Source organism: Saccostrea cucullata, unplaced genomic scaffold (genome assembly GCF_032062105.1).
Source record: "Saccostrea cucullata isolate Sc308-1 unplaced genomic scaffold, CSIRO_AGI_Scuc_v1 ctg11292, whole genome shotgun sequence".
Lineage (NCBI taxonomy): Eukaryota > Metazoa > Mollusca > Bivalvia > Ostreida > Ostreidae > Saccostrea > Saccostrea cuccullata.
Window position 1 is genome coordinate 1 of NW_026923144.1, and position 21,487 is coordinate 21,487.

The 21,487-nt window shown below is 35.6% G+C and overlaps 1 protein-coding gene across 1 annotated transcript; it reads right to left on the minus strand.

The window, feature by feature from the left end:
* Nucleotides 1-156: 156 nt before the first annotated feature.
* LOC134263273 (enolase-phosphatase E1-like) lies at nucleotides 157-21,391 on the minus strand (the record flags this gene model as incomplete). Its single annotated transcript, XM_062745597.1, has 12 exons — nucleotides 157-249; nucleotides 10,083-10,189; nucleotides 10,785-10,874; nucleotides 11,213-12,665; nucleotides 16,627-16,681; nucleotides 17,094-17,166; nucleotides 17,553-17,630; nucleotides 19,607-19,684; nucleotides 20,110-20,166; nucleotides 20,276-20,348; nucleotides 21,005-21,172; nucleotides 21,299-21,391. Coding segments are annotated over 12 exons (2,418 nt in total), but the record flags the coding sequence as incomplete, so codon positions are not given.
* Between the last annotated feature and the right edge of the window lie 96 nt (nucleotides 21,392-21,487).

Consider the following 21,487-nt stretch of genomic DNA (forward strand, 5'->3'; position numbering starts at 1 on the left):
ACAAAGAAAGCCCATGTTTTAAATCATGTTTAAAAAGAAAGTTAAAGAAATCTGCTCTAGTTAACAAGATTTTTTTTTTGTTTAAATTAAGTATGAATGGAAAACAAAAGAAAATTGCTCTGATTAACAAGAGGAAATGAATTGTGAGACACATACTTTTTCAAAGTGGACTCTTTTAGGGGAGGGTGACCCTCTTCCTGGGCTGGCTAAAGCAGACTTGTGTGGGGATGAAGGGGGTATTGGTACAGGCTGAATAGACAATACCAAAAATAATTCAATCAAGGGTATTTTTACAGTAAACAAGAGGCCCAACGGCCTTGAATCGCTCTTCTGATAAATTGTACAATCTATCACTTCTATTAGAAGCCTCCAACTCTATTAGAATCATAAGACCCAAAATGCATCAACTTACAAAGTTTGATAATATTGTAAGCTTCCTCAGCACCCTGTCAAATGCCAATCAGCTTACAGTGTTTCCATCCCGTGTAAATTCAATGAATTAAATTTTATCAGGACTACTCATGACATCAGTCCACATATAAAAAGGGGGGGGGGGCATCCTCAGCCCGTCGCATGTTTTTAAACACCCTTGATAATTTACTTCACATCCTTGTAAATCATAACCAAGTTCCATTTCTCGTTTTAAATATTTCATTTAATAACGACTTCAATGAAATATAACAAAACAGTCAGTACAGATCTATATGAGTCTAAGTCCTAGCTTTAAAACATCTCTGGCCTAATAAAATACAGTGGATTGCGGTGTCCGTGCGGTGGAGAAATTATACGCTACTTAATTGTATTAGTTTACATTTTTTTCTTATACCTAAGTCGCTAGTAATTTACAGTCAGTGATGTTGATGACGTAATATGATCTGATCGTTGTGATCCTCGTTATGAAACTGGCGTTCGCTGCTCGTATATATAACCTTCTATAATGGTCACGTGATCACAACAAACCAATGAATAATTGTCCTCTCTGAAGCCTCTAAGAACTACTTTACATACATATTGTGTAAAACAAAGAAAATAATGTCGCTCAAAATGTCCTTTCTACATGGAAAGTGGGAGCTATAAATTCTATTCAATATACACGATAAAATGAGTTCAACAAACAATCTATAATAAAACGGACACGCACAATCCACAGCGTAGTAATACCGAACAATAATGCAAACACATAAGTATTACGCTACACATTCAAGTTCCAAAACATTTCGTCAAATAAAACATAATTAAATGACAATACTGCAATAAAATAACATTTAAGTATCAATTATGAATATTTGAGGACACGGACAGTGTTATTTCGATCTTATCAATTGTAAAACAACAATGTTTATGTCACATGACTATTTTCTTCGTAAGAAAGATGGCAGGCGCCCAATTTACAACACATGTGATAATGCTGAAATAAGTAAGTAAATTACAGTCGTAATATGGTAGATAATGATGAAAAACTGACATACAACATCTTAGTATCACTGTCCCTTACTGTCTGTTCAACAAGACCTCCCTAGATCGTCTAGTAATGCAAAAACAGCATTTGTTTACATATCAATGTCGAAGTGCAATGTGTATTGCATCAATAATTTAAGTAAACAATAAGGCCAGAGTTTTTTTATTTTCTGTTTAACGGGAAGCGCCGACCCAATTTTTTCAAAATACCGAATAAAAATAAAAGAGGTCAATTTCACTTTTATTTTTAAATTTCCCGCCGACTGTGTCATTCATTGATGGTTTGAAATAAAATCGGGTTTGATGTACACCTTATTTCAAATGAATCATATAAACGTTTGACATAGCTTGTGTAAATCAAAGTCTTTTACGAGCGTCTTGCTGATTACGATGTCGTAACCAGTTTAAGGAACTAGTTTCTCACACTTCGCGGGATATATCAACAAGCAAGAATGTCATTTCAAAAGACATCCAAGATGACTTTGCTGTTGTTCATCAAAAAGTTCAGCTGGCAAATTTTCATTCGGAACCTCAAAAATGTGTTATCCTTTTATACTAAGATAGCATTGTCAAGTTAGCTATCAACCCCATTGCTTTTTTTTAAATGCTGTTAAATCATAATATACATGTAGCTTTAAACATTTCTTATCATGACTTTTATTAATTTTATACAACTGTGTAAAATTTTAAGCAGTGTACATGTGGTTTTTCTGTCATCCACGTGTATTCAACATTATTGTTACTATAAAATAATTTTAAATTATAATATTATATTGATTTGCTTTCATACTAAAATAAATGTGCAAGTGTGATTAACCACAGTAGGATAACTCATGCAGTTGTATCTTTTTATCAATACATATATTTGAAATCCAAATACAGGGTAAACAGAACTGTATTGTTGTTTTCTTTCGTTTTTCAACATTTTTAAGGAAAAAAAAATTAATACCATTTTTGGGTTTTATTTTTATTTTGGCCCCGACTCGACAAATTTTGATGTTTTATTTTTATTTTTATTTCGTCCCCTCGACCCAACTTTCTCTTAAAAATTCCCATTAAACAGAAAATAAAAAAACTCTGGCCTAAAGTAATGAAGTAACATGAACAATAAAACATTTCTAATAAATTAACAACTGGATGCTACTTCACTTCAGTAAAAAACACTCCACCATCAGCCTGTCAGTGCAATTAACATGCAAAAATTCTAAAGTCCAAACCCCATGCATATTACACTTCCCCCCACTTAAAAAGTCAAATTCTCCTGAATTTACAGTCTTAATTAATACTTAATCTTCTGGTTCTGCTATATTCTTTCTTCCATCTTCAACGAAATCTTCATCCTTCCTGCACTCGACCACTTCTTCATATGATTCTCCCTGATCTGCCACTTCCTTAGGTAGTTCTCACACATCTGCCTGCTCATCTGATGTCTTTTCAGCTACTTTTTTCTCCATCTCTTCTTCTCGTGTCTCTGCTACTTCTTTCTCCATTTCTTCATCTCTCTGCTACTTCTGTCTCCATCTCCTCCTCAGGTGGTCTCATGTTGCTGTACAGATAAACAGTTATGTTGAAAATCCACCATCCACCCCAAGTATACAGTATACAGCTCCCTATGCATAAGCTAGTACAAGATTTGGATTATTCTTGTTAGAATTGAATGTATGTAGTTGATAAAGGTAGGTTCCTATGGGAATCAGTCAGTCAATCAGTCAGGTCTAATTCTTCATTGTTTTTGTAGATTCCTCCCAGGATCAGGAAGTCACATCAATTATCCATTTATAATTTTATTCCAGTAGTAGATTGAAACCAACAAAAGTATCAGTCCGGTCCAGCCCTAGACAACTGTTTTCCCATCAGTCCCGTCTACCCCTTGACAACTGATGACCACCTACAGTCCGGCCCAGCCCTAGACAACTGAGGTCCACCTACAGTCCAGCCCAGCCCTAGACAACTGAGGTCCTAATGTGCAATAATAGTAATGGCCAGTCACTATCTACACATTCACCTAGTGTGGTGCACCACCTAGGACAACATCCACCTTAGACATGTGTCAATATAATAAAACACAAAAAATATGGTATCATCATACTACTGTCCGACATCATTCAGTTTTGTGGTGTGAACTTCCCGAACCAGGGTTGCAAGTTGATGCCTCGATATGGCATCAATCTATCCTATAAATTAAGTCAAGTCATCTAGTTGTCCTGTTACAAGGTCCTTTTCTTTGAGAGTTTAATAAAAATTCCATATGAAATAATCGATGCAGTAGATCCAGTGATCCACTATCCTAGAAAATCTATTGTTAAATATGTTTCCTTTGTATAAAATCCATTGTCCCATGAGAGAGTTATATCCCCTGTGTGGCCATTCCTAGTATGTTCATTTCCAACAGAAACACATTCCTCTTGTGCCGACTCCTGACTTAATGATATCTGTTATCTCTCATGTTTCCACTCCCATGTCTCCTATTCAGGTTAGAGGTCGTGGTCATTTGTTGTCCTTTTGTCCATCGGTCTGGGCAGTCCTTCATGAGATGATCTGGTGAATTGCAGATGAAGCAAGTCCAAGAGTTATTGCCCTTCCATTGTTTTATTCTCTGTGCACTTTCCAGTTTCTCTAATCTATCGATTAGTAACTTGATTGTATGTTCCAAGTTATTTGATTTCTGCTCTCCAGTTGGCTGTTTGACTACTTGTCCTTGATCCACATGTCTAACATTTATTTTCTTTTTATCCCCATCCCCCATTATTGACTCGTATCTCTCAATGACATCTACTGCTTCTGCAACAGTGCTACACTCCTTGTCAATACAACGGCATTTCATTTCCACGGAAATAATTTTGTAAAGGTGGTTCAGGGCCAGTGATTCCTGAGCTTCAAGGTTCAAGTTACTATAAGCTTTTTGTGATAATTGCCGTATATCGTCTCCAACCTCTGCAATACTTTCTCCAGGCATCCGCTTACGCATTTCCAGTTTTGAAAGCCACCTATTTTTGTGCTTTGAACTACCAAATCTCTGGTTCATACGCTGAACAAGAATTTTAAACCTGCGTCTTTCCTCAAGAGTTAGGCTCATGTAGAAAGTCCTGGCCTGTCCACGTAAGCTAGCGGCTAAGAAAAGAAGTTTTGTCCTGTCGTCCCAGTGGCTAAGTTCAGCGCAGTCTTGAAAGTGAGAAAAGTACTCCTCCCAGCTTTCTTTTCCATTGTAGGGTTCGGGTTTGATCATAAGTGTAAAAAAGCGATTGTAATCACTATGTGCGTCGTCAGCTAACTGATATTCAGAGCGCCGACGGAAATTATGTCCTACTTCGTCATCGTCGTCAATGTCATGTCTTCCCAAAGGATTTTCATTTGCCATTAAATATTCGTCATCAGTGTTCCTCCCACAGACATCTGTTTCGTCCCCTTGGCCTAACTGAACATTTTCCCTATGTTCATTTATAAGTACTTCAGGATCCGGCGAAGTAGCATCCTCCATTTTTTTAACTATAAGAACAGTAACAAGAACATAGATACATCGCTATTTAAAAATAGATTTTTTTTAAATTCTCCACCACACGACAGTCCGCAATCCACTCTACTTCAGTACTTGACAGGTATTAAAGTATGGGTTCATATCCTAGATGTCCTCGTATATGGCAGGACATCCCACTTCTGACACCAAAAATTGTAAGCTTCCTCAGCACCCTGTCAAATGCCAATCAGCTTACAGTGTTTCCATCCCGTGTAAATTCAATGAATTAAATTTTATCAGGACTACTCATGACATCCGTCCACATATAAAAAGGGGGGGGGCATCCTCAGCATGTTTTTAAACACCCTTGATAATTTACTTCACATCCACATCCTTGTAAATCATAACCAAGTTCCATTTCTCGTTTTAAATATTTCATTTAATAAAGACTTCAATGAAATATAACAAAACAGTCAGTACAGATCTATATGAGTCTAAGTCCTAGCTTTAAAACATCTCTGGCCTAATAAAATACAGTGGATTGCGGTGTCCGTGCGGTGGAGAAATTATACGCTACTTAATTTGTATTAATTTACATTATTTTCTCATACCTAAGTCGCTAGTAATTTACAGTCAGTGATGTTGATGACGTAATATGATCTGATCGTTGTGATCCTCGTTATGAAACTGGCGTTCGCTGCTCGTATATATAACCTTCTATAATGGTCACGTGATCACAACAAACCAATGAATAATTGTCCTCTCTGAAGCCTCTAAGAACTACTTTACATACATATTGTGTAAAACAAAGAAAATAATGTCGCTCAAAATGTCCTTTCTACATGGAAAGTGGGAGCTATAAATTCTATTCAATATACACGATAAAATAAGTTCAAGAAACAATCTATAATAAAACGGACACGCACAATCCACAGCGTAGTAATACCGAACAATAATGCAAACACATAAGTATTACGCTACACATTCAAGTTCCAAAACATTTCGTCAAATAAAACATAATTAAATGACAATACTGCAATAAAATAACATTTAAGTATCAATTATGAATATTTGAGGACACGGACAGTGTTATTTCGATCTTATCAATTGTAAAACAACAATGTTTATGTCACATGACTATTTTCTTCGTAAGAAAGATGGCAGGCGCCCAATTTACAACATATGTGATAATGCTGAAATAAGTAAGTAAATTACAGTCGTAATATGGTAGATAATGATGAAAAACTGACATACAACATCTTAGTATTACTGTCCCTTACTGTCTGTTCAACAAGACCTCCCTAGATCGTCTAGTAATACAAAAACAGCATTTGTTTACATATCAATGTCGAAGTGCAATGTGTATTGCATCAATAATTTAAGTAAACAATAAAGTAATGAAGTAACATGAACAATAAAACATTTCTAATAAATTAACAACTGGATGCAACTTCACTTCAGTAAAAAACACTCCACCATCAGCCTGTCAGTGCAATTAACATGCAAAAATTCTAAAGTCCAAACCCCATGCATATTACAATATTTAGCCAGTTAAGACTGAAGATATTACAATATAATTATAAAATACCATAAGTAGGTCACAGTGACCTACCTTTTGATTGAAATTTTCTGAGGACTCAAGATACATTAATTGACAAAGACTGATGATTCTAATTAAATAAGTACCTGAGATATTCAAAAGTAGGTCATCATGACCTTTTTGGTCAACATTCTCTGAAAACCCAAGATGCATCATCTGACAAAGATTGACGATTCTAAGCCAATTAGTACCAGAGATAATTATAAATTGCCATCAAATGTCAAAAGTAGGTCACGGTGACCTACTTTTTGGTCGATGTTATTCAAAAACCCATAATGCCTAAATTGACAAAATTTGATGATTATAAGCCAATAATACCTGAAATATTCAAAATTAGGTCACCGTGACCTACTTCTTGTTGGACATTCAATGAAACCCTAAGATGCTTCAACTGACAAAGTTTGATAATTCTGAGCCAATAAGTACCAGATATAATTAAATATAGCCATAAAATGTCAAAAGTAGGTCACAGTGACCTACTTTTTGGTCGACATTCTCCGTAAACCCAAGTTGCCTAAACTGACAAAGTTTGATGATTCTAAGCTTATACATACCTGAGATATTCAAAAGTAGGTCACTGTGACCTATTTTTCGGTCGACATTCTCCGAAAACCCAAGATGCCTCAACTGACAAAGTTTGATGATTCTTAGCCAATAAGTGCCTGAGATACTTAAATATAGCCATAAAATGTCAAAAGTAGGTCACCGTGACCTACTTTTAGGTTGTCACTCTCCGAAAATCAAATATGCATGGACTCACAAAGTTTGATGATTCTAAGCCAATAAATACCTAAGATACTTAAATATAGCCATAAAATGTCGAAAGTAGGTCATCGTGACCTACATTTTGGTCAACATTTTTCAAAGACCCAAGATGCATCTACTGACCAAGTTTGATGATCGTAGGTCTGAAGGTAATCAAAATTTTAAACAATTTGAAAACAAATGTCGGCAAAATTCAAAAAGTAGGTCACAGTGACCTACTTTTTCATAAATATGTTTTAAGGTCCCAAGATGCATCAAAGTACAAGATTTGATGATTCTAAACCTCCCAGTGTATGAAATAATAGGATTTAATGTTTTTAAAAGGATAAGTCATAAAGTTCAAAAAGTAGGTCACGGTGACCTACTTTTAAGTTGACATTGTTCGAGGACCCAAGATGCATCAACTGACAAAGTTAGATGATCATAGGCCTTAAAGTGTCCAAAATATGCCTTTAAATCAATTTGAAAACAAATCCCCGCAAAATTTTAAAAAGAGGTCACCGTGACCTACTTTTGAGTTAACATGATGTGAAGTCGTAAGATGCATCAACTTACAAGAATTGATGATCCTAGTCCTTATAGTAAGCAAAATATACACGTTTTTATTAATTGTACATTTATGTCAACTTTGAAGTGACCTTGAGACCACGCCCTTTGCCCCAGGGTCATTCACCGTGCAAATTTTAATCTTCGACATATCCTGATCCTTGTATGTAAGTTTGGTGAAAATCTGCCTAGTGGTTATGGAGAAGATTTTTTAGCAACCAGTACTTTTGGTTTTGTTTTCCTGATTATCTCCCCTTGTTTAAGGGTCCCAACCCTAATTTTAGTATAAATGGTAGTCCTTGGGCCAAGAATACCCTGTGACAAATTTGGTACTGATTGGCCAAGGGGTTCTTGAGTTATGGCCCATATTCTAAAAAGTTTACGCACACCGCACATATGGCCATAGCATTAGCTCTTTGAGCCTTTGGCTCAGAAGAGCTAATAAAATACACTTTATACATGTATGTCTATCAAATTTAATACAGGTGAATTCCATCATCGTGTAAAAATATTTTGGATACTAGAAACAGGTTTGACTGTGTATGTTAACATGATCACAAGATCACATTTCTGAACAATTTATAATTCATTCTTTTTAAACAGTCTGTGAGAAAAATTCTTCTATCATTATTGCCATTTTGATTCAACAACAAGAGGCCCATGGGCCTTATAGGTCACCTGAGCATCATGCAACAACTTTACAACGAATGACTTTGGTTCATGTTTTAAACTAGACATCATGTCATTCACAATTTTGAAAGAGGCACCATTGCTAATCATAACTATACACTTAGCATGTTTAGTTTGGTTACTTAATACCCATAGACAGAGTAGGGAAACCAAAAAATGTATCTCAACTAATCAGTAATATTAAGCAATAATCAGTAGTGCCACTACCACACATTTCACCCCTGACCCATGGTCCACACATTTCACAATTTTGGAAAAGGCACCCTTGCTTGTCAAAAATGTTTGATTAATAGAAAGGAGGAGTTTTCAATCAATTAATTCATTCAGTATATAAGTAGAGCCCCCCATCTATATGGTACCCCTGACCCAGGGGCATTGAAATTCATGATTCAGGAAGAATGGCCCTTGCTCATCATAGCTATGAAGGTAGTTCATCTGCTTAATACCCAGGAGCAGAGAAGAAGATTTTCAAACAATTTCTGCATTTTCTCTATTAAACCAATAGAGCCCCGCCCTAACAAAAGAACCCCTGACCCTAAGGTCATATAATTCACAAAGGCATTCTTCCTTATCATTAATATGTTCTTAGTTAGTTTATTTACTACCCAGTAGCAGAGAAGAAGATTGTCAAAGAATTAATGTATTTTCATTATATAATCAATAGAGCCCCACCTTAACCCCTGACCCTGCCGCCATAAAATTCACAATTTTGGAAGAAGCATTCTCGGTCATCATAACTCTATAATTAGTTAATTCGTTGAATACCCAGCAGTAGAGAAGAATATTTTCAAACATTTTCTCTATATATGCAATAGAGCCCCCATCCCCCAACACTAGAATCCCTGACCCTGCAGGCATAAAATTCACAATTTCGGAAGAGGCATTCTTGCGCATCATAACTATATAATTTGTTTGTTTGTTGAATAGCCAGCAGCAGAAAAGAAGATTTTCAAACAAATTCTCAATTTTCTCTATAAAATCAATAGAGCCCCGCCCTAACACTAGAACCCCTGACCCTGGGGCCATGAAATTCACAATTTTGGAAAAGGCATTCTTCCTCATCATAAATATGTACTTGGGTTAGTTTATTTAATACACAGGAGCAGAGAAGAAGATTTTCAAAGAATTAATGCATTTTCACTATATAATTAATATAGCCCCGCCTTAGCACTAGAACCCCCGACTCTGGGGCCATGAATTTCAAAATTTTGGTAGAGAACTCAATGCTGATAAAAATCATGCCAACAGTTTGACTGCTTGATGTCCAAGAGTAAAGAAGAAGATTTTTAAATATTTCATAAATTTTAGAGGTTTGAACCCCACCCCTCGGGCCCCAGGGGGGCAGGGACCATGAAATTCACAATTTATGTTCCTCTTTATCCATAGATGCTTTATGTAAAATTTGGTGGAAATTGGTTAAGTGGTTGCAGAGAAGAAGCTGAAAATGTTCAAATGTTAACACACGACGAACGACGACAGACGAAGACGGATAGCAATAGGTCATCTGAGTTTACTCAGGTAACCTAAAAAATGGAGTTAATAACTAAAAAATGTATTATGATATCCTACCAAAACGTCTGGTATTTCTTGTACCATTTTAACTGGTTCAACTGGCGTTCCATCCTTGACCTCTACTCCCAGTACTTCTGAGATTGGCGGTGTAGTACTTTCATCATCTGTCGAATTTTTCATTAATATAATAAATAGTAAAGATAATACCCACATTAGTTTTTTTTTTTAAAAAATGGAACTATGATGGATTCATTATAATAAACTTCTATTAAATATGAATAGCACATTTCTCATCTCTAAATATTGTAATTAAAAACTACTTGAATGTCGTATGATAAATTGTAACAAGATTTCAGGTTCATTGATACTCTGATAAGAGAGATCTCTTAATGACATAAACGTTTATAGATTTGCCAAGTTGAAGTGTCTTTCCTGTCCAATTTGCCCCACAAGCTATTTCATAATTGTTTGTATTTTACTTATAAAATACATTTCTTTTGGAAAATCATTAAGGTTCAAACAATTTATATCAGTGAGCAGAGGGTTTATGAACCTTACACTGGTCTGTACCTTAAATTGATTAAAGGTCTGCCAATTTTTTACATCTGCAACAATCGATTCCAGAATTTTGTAAATATTTCTAGAGATTTGGGGGGGGGGGGGTCAAAAAAATTTACCATGCAGCACTGTTTGACCTGATGTAGCAGCGTCTTAGAAACTTTAATTTTTGGGGAGACTAATAACTCTTTATATAATCACCTTCCTCCATACAATAGGCCTGTGTGGGTTGTAAGTCTTCATCATCACACACCATTGTATACGGTACAGTCTGGGCTATCTCCTCTACACCTGTGTTAAAACACAATACAGTAAAACAAGGTGTTAATCTGCCAGTACTAGTACTGAATTATAGGTATTACCTACAGTAATTGTAGACTTTCAGAGAATGCCTACTATAAACTGATGCCCACATGTCAAATATCTGTATTTATAACATATACACAAACATACACATTTCTGACAAAAATGCACATAATGCATGTATATTCCCTGCCACAAGATCAAATGTGGGTATAATGTTACACTACTCATTGCCTCCAATTCACCAACATGCAAAAGATCAAAACCTTTAATTTTAAACCTTGATTGGAGAGACAGGTGAGTTTATACATATGGCAGTCCCTTACCTGTGTCTGAGTTTGTGTCATTCACCCTGCCGTCCACTTCCCCCTCCTCTGCTGTCGTTTTCTCTGTGGTAAAGTCAGACTCAGTCTCCTCCTTTGTGACCTCTTCACCCCTCCCTCCCGACTCCTCTGTGACATCAGCCGTATTCTTGCCACCCTTTCCCCTTCTGCCCCTTCCTTTCTTGGTTGTGGTATCCTGAGCTTTTTCCACAGGTTTTTCTTCCACAGCTAATGACTTTCTTTTGGATATGCGGCCACTTCTCTTTGGTTGAATTTCCTCTGAATCCACAGTGACTTCAGATTTTGGTTTGGATTCTGCTGTAGATTTTTTGCCCCTGCCCCTGCCTTTCTTTTTAACAGTTTGATCCTCCTCAGTAGACTGTTTAGGCTCCGAATGGTCTTCAGTCTCCGCTTCGGTGTTTCTGTCTGACCTAGCTGTCCTAGGTCCACTGTCTGTTCCTTCATCAAATACCTGCGTAGGCTCACATTCTAGAGCAACAGTTTCTGCTGTAGAATCACTTTTTCTCTTTACAATATTCAATTCATCATAGTCAAATACTTGTGTTGCTTCACATTCTGCTGGTATGACATCAGCGTCCAAATTTTTTTCACCCAACACTTGAGTTGAATCACTGTCTCCCATTTCATCCCCACTTGGCTTGTCATCAAACACTTGGGTGGCTCCATCCATGGCCAAAGTTTCTGCCTCTGCTGCCTTGTTATCATCAAAAACTTGAGTTGCTTCACATTCAACAGCTACTGTCTCTGCTTCCGCCATTTTCTCATCACCTTGCTCACATTCAAACACAACAGTTTCTGCTTCTGAAGTCTTTTCATCAAAGACCTGCGTGGCCTCACATTCTATGGCCATAGTCTCAGCTGATTTATAGTTAAATACTTGTGTGGCCTCACATTCTATGGCTACAGTCTCAGCGTCAGCTGATTTATCATTGAAGACCTGTGTGGCCTCACATTCAATGGCTACAGTCTCTGCCTCCTTCATTTTATTGTCAAAAACCTGAGTGGCTTCATTCTCAGCCTGATTACAAACAGCAAGTGTTGCACCATCAGTTATGTCAGAAATCTTCTGTGTGGCCTCATCTTCATCCTCATTTAATTCTACCTCCACAATTGGAGTACTTTTGGAGGTTCTTCCATACTTCTTCCCTCCTTTTCCCCTGCTTTTATTCTTAACCAATGTATCTTCACTGATAGCCACTGTCGCGTCACTGACAGCCACCGTTTCATCGCTGACAGCCACTGTCTGGTCAGTGAAAACCTGAGTCTCAGCCTCTTGATCCCCCTCATCTGTCACAGTATCCTCTTCCTCTTCAGTGTCCTTGACATCCTCTGGAAGATCGCTGGCCAGGGTCGGATTAGCAAACAAGTGACTCATGTCTGCCTCTTCTTCCTCATTCTCCTCCTCCTCCACCTCAACCACAGGGATGTCCTCATCCTACAGTTATAATGTAAATATCAACTACAGGAATGTCCTCATTTTACAGTTATAATGTAAATATCAACCACAGGGATGACCTCATCCTACAGTTTTAATGTAAATATCAACCACAGGAATGTCCTCATCCTACAGTTATAATGTAAATATCAACCACAGGAATGTCCTCATCCTACAGTTATAATGTAAATATCAACCACAAATACACAGGGATGTCCTCATCCTACATTTATAACATAAATATCAACCACAAATACACAGGGATGTCCTCATCCCACTGTTGTAATTCAAATCTCAACCAAAATAAGCAATGTTTGTAAAACACTTGTGCTCCCCTCCCCAAAATAATCAGAATATTTCTAAGTTCAAGGGGAATTACTCTGTCCAAAGTGGCTAGATCGTAACCAAAACAGAACTTCACCCAGATATTTTTATGATAAATTTTTTATATTAAATTTCATATCAATATGTGCAACCTCTGCAAAGAAAATGAGCAAAAAGTGCAAATAATTGGAATTTTTCTAAGTCCAAAGGGCATAACTCTGTTCAAAATTGCCCAATCACATCCAAAATAAAATCTGACCTAGATATTTATCTGATAAATCTGTATACCAAATTTCAGTTCAATATGTGCAACATCTGCGAAGAAAATGAACGGAAACTGCAAATAATTGGAATTTTTCTAAGTCCAAGGGGCATAACTCTGTCAAAAATGGCTCAATCCACCCCAAAACAGAACTTGACCTGGATACTTATCTGATAAATCTGCATACCAATTTCTTTACAGTATGTGCAATGGTTGTGATGAAAATTAACAGAAACTAAGTGGACCAACTGACAGCAGCAAAGCAATATGCCCTCCTTTCTTTGAAGGGGGGCATAAAAATATTCATAAAGATCAAGGCAGTCACATTATAATTCAAAACTCAATCACAAATACACAAAGATCTAAGTACAGTTGTATTTTTATCAGACTGAGCAAACTGCTACTGACATTTCAAGGTTTATCTTCAGTAAAATTATGCACGAAAATATCTTGCCCAACAATAAAATGCTTAAAAATATTTTTTTGAGTCACTTCAACATAATATTTTCTTCAAAAATAGCTATGGCTACATAAAATTGAAATTCTGGTTCTCAGGCCAGTGCGCATCTGTTTTGAGGTAGCCGCATTGCTAATTTTATTGTATTTTTGCTAATCCAGAAAAAACAGTTCCGTCCGTATTTTTTTGTAGTTTAGTATTCAAATATCATTCCGGTAGCCATTTACAATGAGATTTTGGCTACTTCGGTTGAATATACATTCGAAGACATTGCCTTCGATGTTCACATGCTGATAAGCAATGGATAAAGCAAACCTTTTGATCAGACATGGAAAGTATATCTATGAATAAAAAAAATTATCTTTATTTTAAAGAAAATTCGAAAATTAAAATTTAAACCAGAAGTCTCTGTCGAGACTGAAGCTCTACTGGTTTGTACTTATAGCAAAGGAAGAGAAAAGTACTTAAGCAGTTGGGAATTGAAACTTTACAACAGCAATAAATAGAATAATGATCCTTGATAAAGTCTCTTTATGTTCTTAGTGTAGTCTACTTGTGTGCCAAGTTATATTGAAATCAGACCAAAACTGTAGGAGGAGTAGCATTTTGAAACAATTTCAAAGAAATTTTTATTTTTAGTAACCACGGCAACACCATTCATGGAAATCAAAAACCGATAAACACAATTATGGATCTTAGTGTAGTCTACTTGTGTGCCAAGTTATATTGAAATCAGACCAAAACTGAAGGAGGAGTAGCATTTTGAAAGAATTTCACAGAAATTTCTATTTTTAGTAACCAAGGCAACACTGTTTATCGAAATCAAAAACAGATACACAGAATTATGTATCTTAGTGTACAGTAGAGTCTACTTGTTCGCCAAGTTATATTGAAATCAGACCAAAACTGTAGGAGGAGTAGCATTTTGTAAGAATTTCACAGAAATTTCTATTTTTAGTAACCACGCCAACACCGTTTATCGAAATCAAAAACCGATACACAGAATTATGTATCTTAGTGTAGTCTACTTGTGTGCCAAGATATATTGAAATTAGACCAAAACTGTAGGAGGAGTAGCATTTTGAAAGAATTTCACAGAAATTTCTATTTTTAGTAACCACGGCAACACCGTTTATCAAAATCAAAAACCGATACACAGAATTATGTATCTTAGTGTAGTCTACTTGTGAGCCAAGTTACACTGAAATTAGACCAAAACTGTAGGAGGAGTAGCATTTTGAAAGAATTTCACAGAAATTTATATTTTTAGTAACCACGGCAACACTGTTTATCGAAATCAAAAACCGATACACAGAATTATGTATCTTAGTGTAGTCTACTTGTTTGCCAAATTATTTTGAAATCAGACCAAAACTGTAGGAGGAGTAGCATTTTGAAAGAAATTTCTCAGAAATTTCTATTTTTAGTACCACGGCAACATCGTTTATCGAAATAAAAAAACCGATATACAGAATTATGTATCTTAGTGTAGTCTACTTGCGTGCCAAGTAATATTGAAATCAGACCAAAACTGTAGGAGGAGTAGCATTTTGAAAGAATTTCACAGAAATTTCTATTTTTAATAACCACGGCAACACCGTTTATCGAAATCAAAAACCGATACACAGAATTATGTATCTTAGTGTAGTCTACTTGTTTGCCAAATTATTTTGAAATCAGACCAAAACTGTAGGAGGAGTAGCATTTTGAAAGAAATTTCTCAGAAATTTCTATTTTTAGTAACCACGGCAACATCATTTATCGAAATCAAAAAAACGATATACAGAATAATGTATCTTAGTGTACTCTACTTGTGTGCCAAGTAATATTGAAATCAGACCAAAACTGTAGGAGGAGTAGCATTTTGAAAGAATTTCACAGAAATTTCTATTTTTAGTAACCATGGCAACACCGTTTACCGAAATCAAAAACCGATACAGAATTATGTATCTTAGTGTAGTCTACTTGTGTGCCAAGTTACATGCAAATCAGAACAAAACTGTAGGAGGAGTAGCATTTTGAAAGAATTTCACAGAAATTTCTATTTTTAGTAACCATGGCAACACCGTTTACCGAAATCAAAAACCGATACAGAATTATGTATCTTAGTGTAGTCTACTTGTGTGCCAAGTTACATCCAAATCAGAACAAAACTGTAGGAGGAGTAGCATTTTGAAAGAATTTCACAGAAATTTCTATTTTTAGTAACCACGGCAACACCGTTTACCGAAATCAAAAACCGATACACAGAATTATGTATCTTAGTGTAGTCTACTTGTTTGCCAAGTTATACTGAAATCAGACCAAAACTGTAGGAGGAGTAGCATTTTGAAAGAAATTTCTCAGAAATTTCTATTTTTAGTAACCACGGCAACACTGTTCATCGAAATCAAAAACCGATACACAGAATTATGTATCTTAGTGTAGTCTACTTGTGTGCCAAGTTATATTGAAATCAGACCAAAACTGTAGGAGGAGTAGCATTTTGAAAGAATTTCATAGAAATTTCTATTTTTAGTAACCACGGCAACACTGTTCATCGAAATCAAAAACCGATACACAGAATTATGTATCTTAGTGTAGTCTACTTGTTTGCCAAGTTATATTGAAATCAGACCAAAACTGTAGGAGGAGTAGCATTTTGAAAAATTGTTTACAGACAGACAGACAGACAGACGGACAGACGGACGGACAGACGGACGGACGCCGGACGCATTACTATCGCATAAGCTCTTCTGGTCTCTGACCAGTAGAGCTAAAAAAAAATGCCTCCCTCATCTACTTTATTGCCAATAAAATGATAAATAAAATGCCACCCTCCCACATTTGTTTTGGAGAAAATTGGCCTGAGAACCAGAGAATTAAATTTAGATAGCCTATCAAATAAACTATGAGAATTTGTGAATTAAATATTCTACCTTTTCTTCGTGATCACTGTCAAGTACTATTCCCTGTGGGACACCACTCTTTCCTCTGAAAAAAGATAAAAAGTACGGTAAAATCGCACATTTTTGTGGGATCAAATTTTCGAGGTTGGAGAGTGGAGGTTTGTAGGGATTTCATTTTGTGGTTTGAAAATGTTTTATAGTACTAATGCATATGAAATTTTACATTTAGTGAAGGTCATTAATTCATGGGTCTCTACATACCTCGAAAACAACCAAAATTAACCCCCCACGAAAATTAGTGATTTATCGGTAGTTTTTATAACACATATTGTGCCATATAAATGCCTCATTTTCAATAGACAATCAAATTTTCACCTGAGGGATTGCAAAACAAATTGGGTCTATTGACTTGAAAAAAATACACCCCCCTACCTCGCACCTAAACAACTCAGAAAGTAAGAGCACCAAAATATGCCCTATGTCTGTATTACATCTACCTTTTGTCTTCAAGGAATGATTGGGTTTCAGCACAAAGGATACTCTTTTTAGGCGAATCCTCTTCAGTGGTTTCTACAAATAACAGAGAAGTACAGAGGAAGTAATTTTTTAGTCTATTTGTACCTCTTCAATAGAAGAGAAGGGTTTTTGTCCTTTATAGTTCCCATTTATCAAAAAAATAAGACATTAACATTTGCCATTTCACAGTGTTGAAAACTGAAATGGCAACAATTTAGCAATGTTTCTTCAACTTTAACTTGCAACCTCCTTTAACAAATGATACCATCAGTAATTACTTTCTGCTGAAGACATCAATACATGTATACTCCATTTGTCAGATATGTCACATTCTACAATGCCAACATAAGAAAACCGGAACAACTCTGTTTCTGTACACTCAGTAATTACTTCACTTGGACAGTTGATGGAATCAGATGAGATTTGGATGTGTGACTGACCTGCATCACTCTCTGCTAAGAAGCGCTGAGTAGGAGCCTGTAGTAAACTCAGATCACTGGCAATCCTCTTCTGTACACCTAACAAAAATAATCAGGTAACCAACAAAAATATCCAGACCTTTCCAATGGTTATGTTTTTCAGTTCTTTGCAAAGATTTTCTATTGCATTACAGTATATTATTAAACAATTATTTATAACTTTTTTTTTTTTAAATGCACAAGTTAAACCAGGTTTCTGAGACTGAAGCTCTACTGGTTTGTACTTATAGCAAAGGAAGAGGAAAGTACTTAAGCAGTTGGGAATTGAAACTTTACACTAGCAAAAAAGAGAATAATGATCCTTGAATAAATTTCTTTATGTTCTTAGTGTAGTCTACTTGCATGCCACATTATATTATAATCAGACTAAAACTGTATTTGAAGTAGCATTTTGAGAGTAACAGAAATTGCTATCTTTATTAACCAAGGTAATAATGTTCATTGAAGTCAAAAACGGATATAAAGAATTATGTACCTTAGTGTAGTCTACTTGTGTGCCAAGTTATATTGAAATCAGACCAAAACTGTAGGAGGAGTAGCATTTTGAAATAATTTCACAGAAATTTCTATTTTCAGTAACCACAGCAACACCGTTCTTCGAAATCAAAAACCAGTACATAGAATTATGTATCTTAGTGTAGTCTACTTGTGTGCCAAGTTATATTGAAATCAGACCAAAACTGTAGGAGGAGTAGCATTTTGAAAGAATTTCACATAAATTTCTATTTTTAGTAACAAAGTCCAACACCGTTCGTCGAAATCAAAAACCGATATACAGAATTACATAGTGTAGTTACTTGTGTGCCCTGAGTTATATTGAAATCAGACCAAAACTGTAGGAGGAGTAGCATTTTGAAAGAATTTCACAGAAATTTCTATTTTTAGTAACAACGCTAACACCGTTTATCGAAATCAAAAACCGATACACACAGAATTATGTATCTTGAGTGTAGTGTACTTGTGTGCCAAGTTATATTGAAATCAGACCAAAACTGTTGGAGGAGTAGCATTTTGAAAGAATTTCACAGAAATTTCTATTTTTAGTAGACAACGCCTACACCATTCATCGAAATCAAAAACCGATATATAGAATTATGTATCTTAGTGTAGTCTACTTGTGTGCCAAGTAATATTGAAATCAGACCAAAACTGTAGGAGGAGTAGCATTTTGAAAGAATTTCACAGAAATTTCTATTTTTAGTAACAACGCCAAGACCGTTCGTCGAAATCAAAAACCGATATACAGAATTATGTATCTTAGTGTAGTCTACTTGTGTGCCAAGTTATATTGAAATCAGACCAAAATTGTAGGAGGAGTTGCATTTTGAAAGAATTTCACAGAAATTTCTATTTTTAGTAACAACGTTAATACCGTTCGTCGAAATCAAAAACCGATACACAGAATTATGTATCTTAGTGTAGTCTACTTGTGTGCCAAGTTATATTGAAATCAGACCAAAACTGTTGGAGGAGTAGCATTTTGAAAGCATTTCACAGAAATTTCTATTTTTAGTAACAACGCCAACACCGTTCGTCAAAATCAAAATCCGATACACAGAATTATGTATCTTAGTGTAGTCTACTTATATGCCAAGTTATACTGAAATCAGATCAAAACCGTAGGAGGAGTAGCATTTTGAAAAATTGTTTACGACAGACAGACAGACGGACAGACGGACAGCCCGGCGATTACTATCGCATAAGCTCTTCTGGCCACCAGTAGGCTAAAAAAAATAAATCTATAAACATTATTCATCCAACTTTGAATGTCTCTTTTATTTATTCTAGATTTTACAGCAATCATAGTTTGATGTTGGCAAGAAAAAAATTTGGCTTCACCTCTGCACATTTTTCTGGTTTATATCATATCATATTAGCAGCCTAAATTATCTCTAAAGAAATTGAGACCATTCATTTGCATATACATGGATTTTATTCCAACTTAAAAGAGCCAGTTACACAGGCATCTTCCTCTCTATATGGAGTAAGTCGTATATTTCATGTCCAACACAAACCTTTCCCTGAGTGAGGACTTTCTTCTTCCTCCGTTTCTGACCCAGATTCTGGTAACACAACTGAAGTGCTCAATATACCTACATATAAACAAAAATTTCAATTCATACACATGTACATAAGACTAATTGTATAAGCATATTCTGAAGGTATCAAAATTTAGCCAGATATTGTAGAAACAGAATCACAAATTTCTCTGTATAACCTTCATCTTAACCTAGGTTAACCTTAAAAGCTAATAAGCAATGGGTTTAAAAAATTCATTTAATATGAAATGACTGCAATAAATATAATGCCTTCATTTTTTTCTTTGTTTCAGTAAGACTGGTATTATCCAATTAAAGTGAGATTCATACAATACATGCAAATGCTCTCACAGGGACTTGGTGATTTTCTATACAATTCTCAATATGAATATTAATATAACATATTATAAAGAACAGAACTAGACAATGTCTGAAGTCAATGACGATATACTGAACCATGCCCAAATATAAACACCAACCTTTGGTCCTACTAGGGGCTGGAGTTTCTTTCACAGTTATGTCTGGGCTTTTCCTGTCTGTAAATAACAACCAATCAGGTTCTTAAAACAATTTAAAAGTACACTATACACGTGTATAATTGTCAATGATATCATCATTCAGACATCACATCTAAGTACATCTTACCACTTTCTTCATCTGTGTCCAAGTCAAAATTAATTCGGCTTTTCTTGTTTCCATCTTGTTTCTGTATAAAAGCCTAAAATTGAAAATAAATTAATTGTTCAAAGTCCAATCACATCTAGTTATGTTCAAACTCTGACATGTAGCCTGTATGGATCAGAAAAATTATGAATATGTGAATTCCTTGTAGTCTGACATGTCAACTACAGAAATGTTACCCTTTACCTGTGTAGGTTGTAGGAGATCTGTTGTTTTTATCTGTCCAGGTTGTAGGAGATCTGTTATCCTTTACCTGTGTAGGTTGCAGGAGATCTGTTATCCTTTACCTGTGTAGGTTGTAGGACATCTGTTATACTTTACCTGTGTAGGTTGTAGGAGATCTGTTATACTTTACCTGTGTAGGTTGTATTAGATCTGTTATCCTTTACCTGTGTAGGTTGCAGGAGATCTATTATCCTTTACCTGTGTAGGTTGTATTAGATCTGTTATACTTTACCTGTGTAAGTTGTAGGAGATCTGTTATCCTTTACCTGTGTAGGTTGTAGGAGATCTGTTAGTCTTTACCTGTGTAGGTTGTAGATCTATTATCCTTTACCTGTGTAGGCTGTAGGAGAAACTGTTATCCTTTACCTGTGTAGGTTGTAGGAGATCTGTTATACTTTACCTGTGAAGGTTGTAGGAGATCTGTTATCCTTTACCTGTGTAGGTTGTAGGAGATCTGTTATCCTTTACCTGTGTAGGTTGTAGGAGATCCACACTGCCATCACTCTCATACTCCTCTTCCTCTGACTCGTACACAAGAGTGGTTACACGGGAGGTTTTTATTTTATTATCCAACAAATCAGTAGGAGCTGTCTGGAATCCGGATTCAGATCCTGTCTCAGAGTCCTCTGGATTGTCCTGCAAATTTCAAAATTAAATGAGTTATAAAATGAGTAAATTCTCATGTACAGGTCTTTAAAATTGAGTATATAAAAATATGAACCAGAACAATTGTCATGAATGAACCATTTTTATTTTACTTACATGTTCACCAATGATGTAAACACACTTCACATCCCCAAAGAGTAAATTATCCTTATCTTTCAACTCATAGCGAACTTGTGGAGTCAAAAATAACTGTAAGAATACCAATCACATGCATGTATTATTTAACAAAGAAGAGGGGTTAATGTTAACGATGAACATTACTACATGTTTGTCAAGATTTAATAT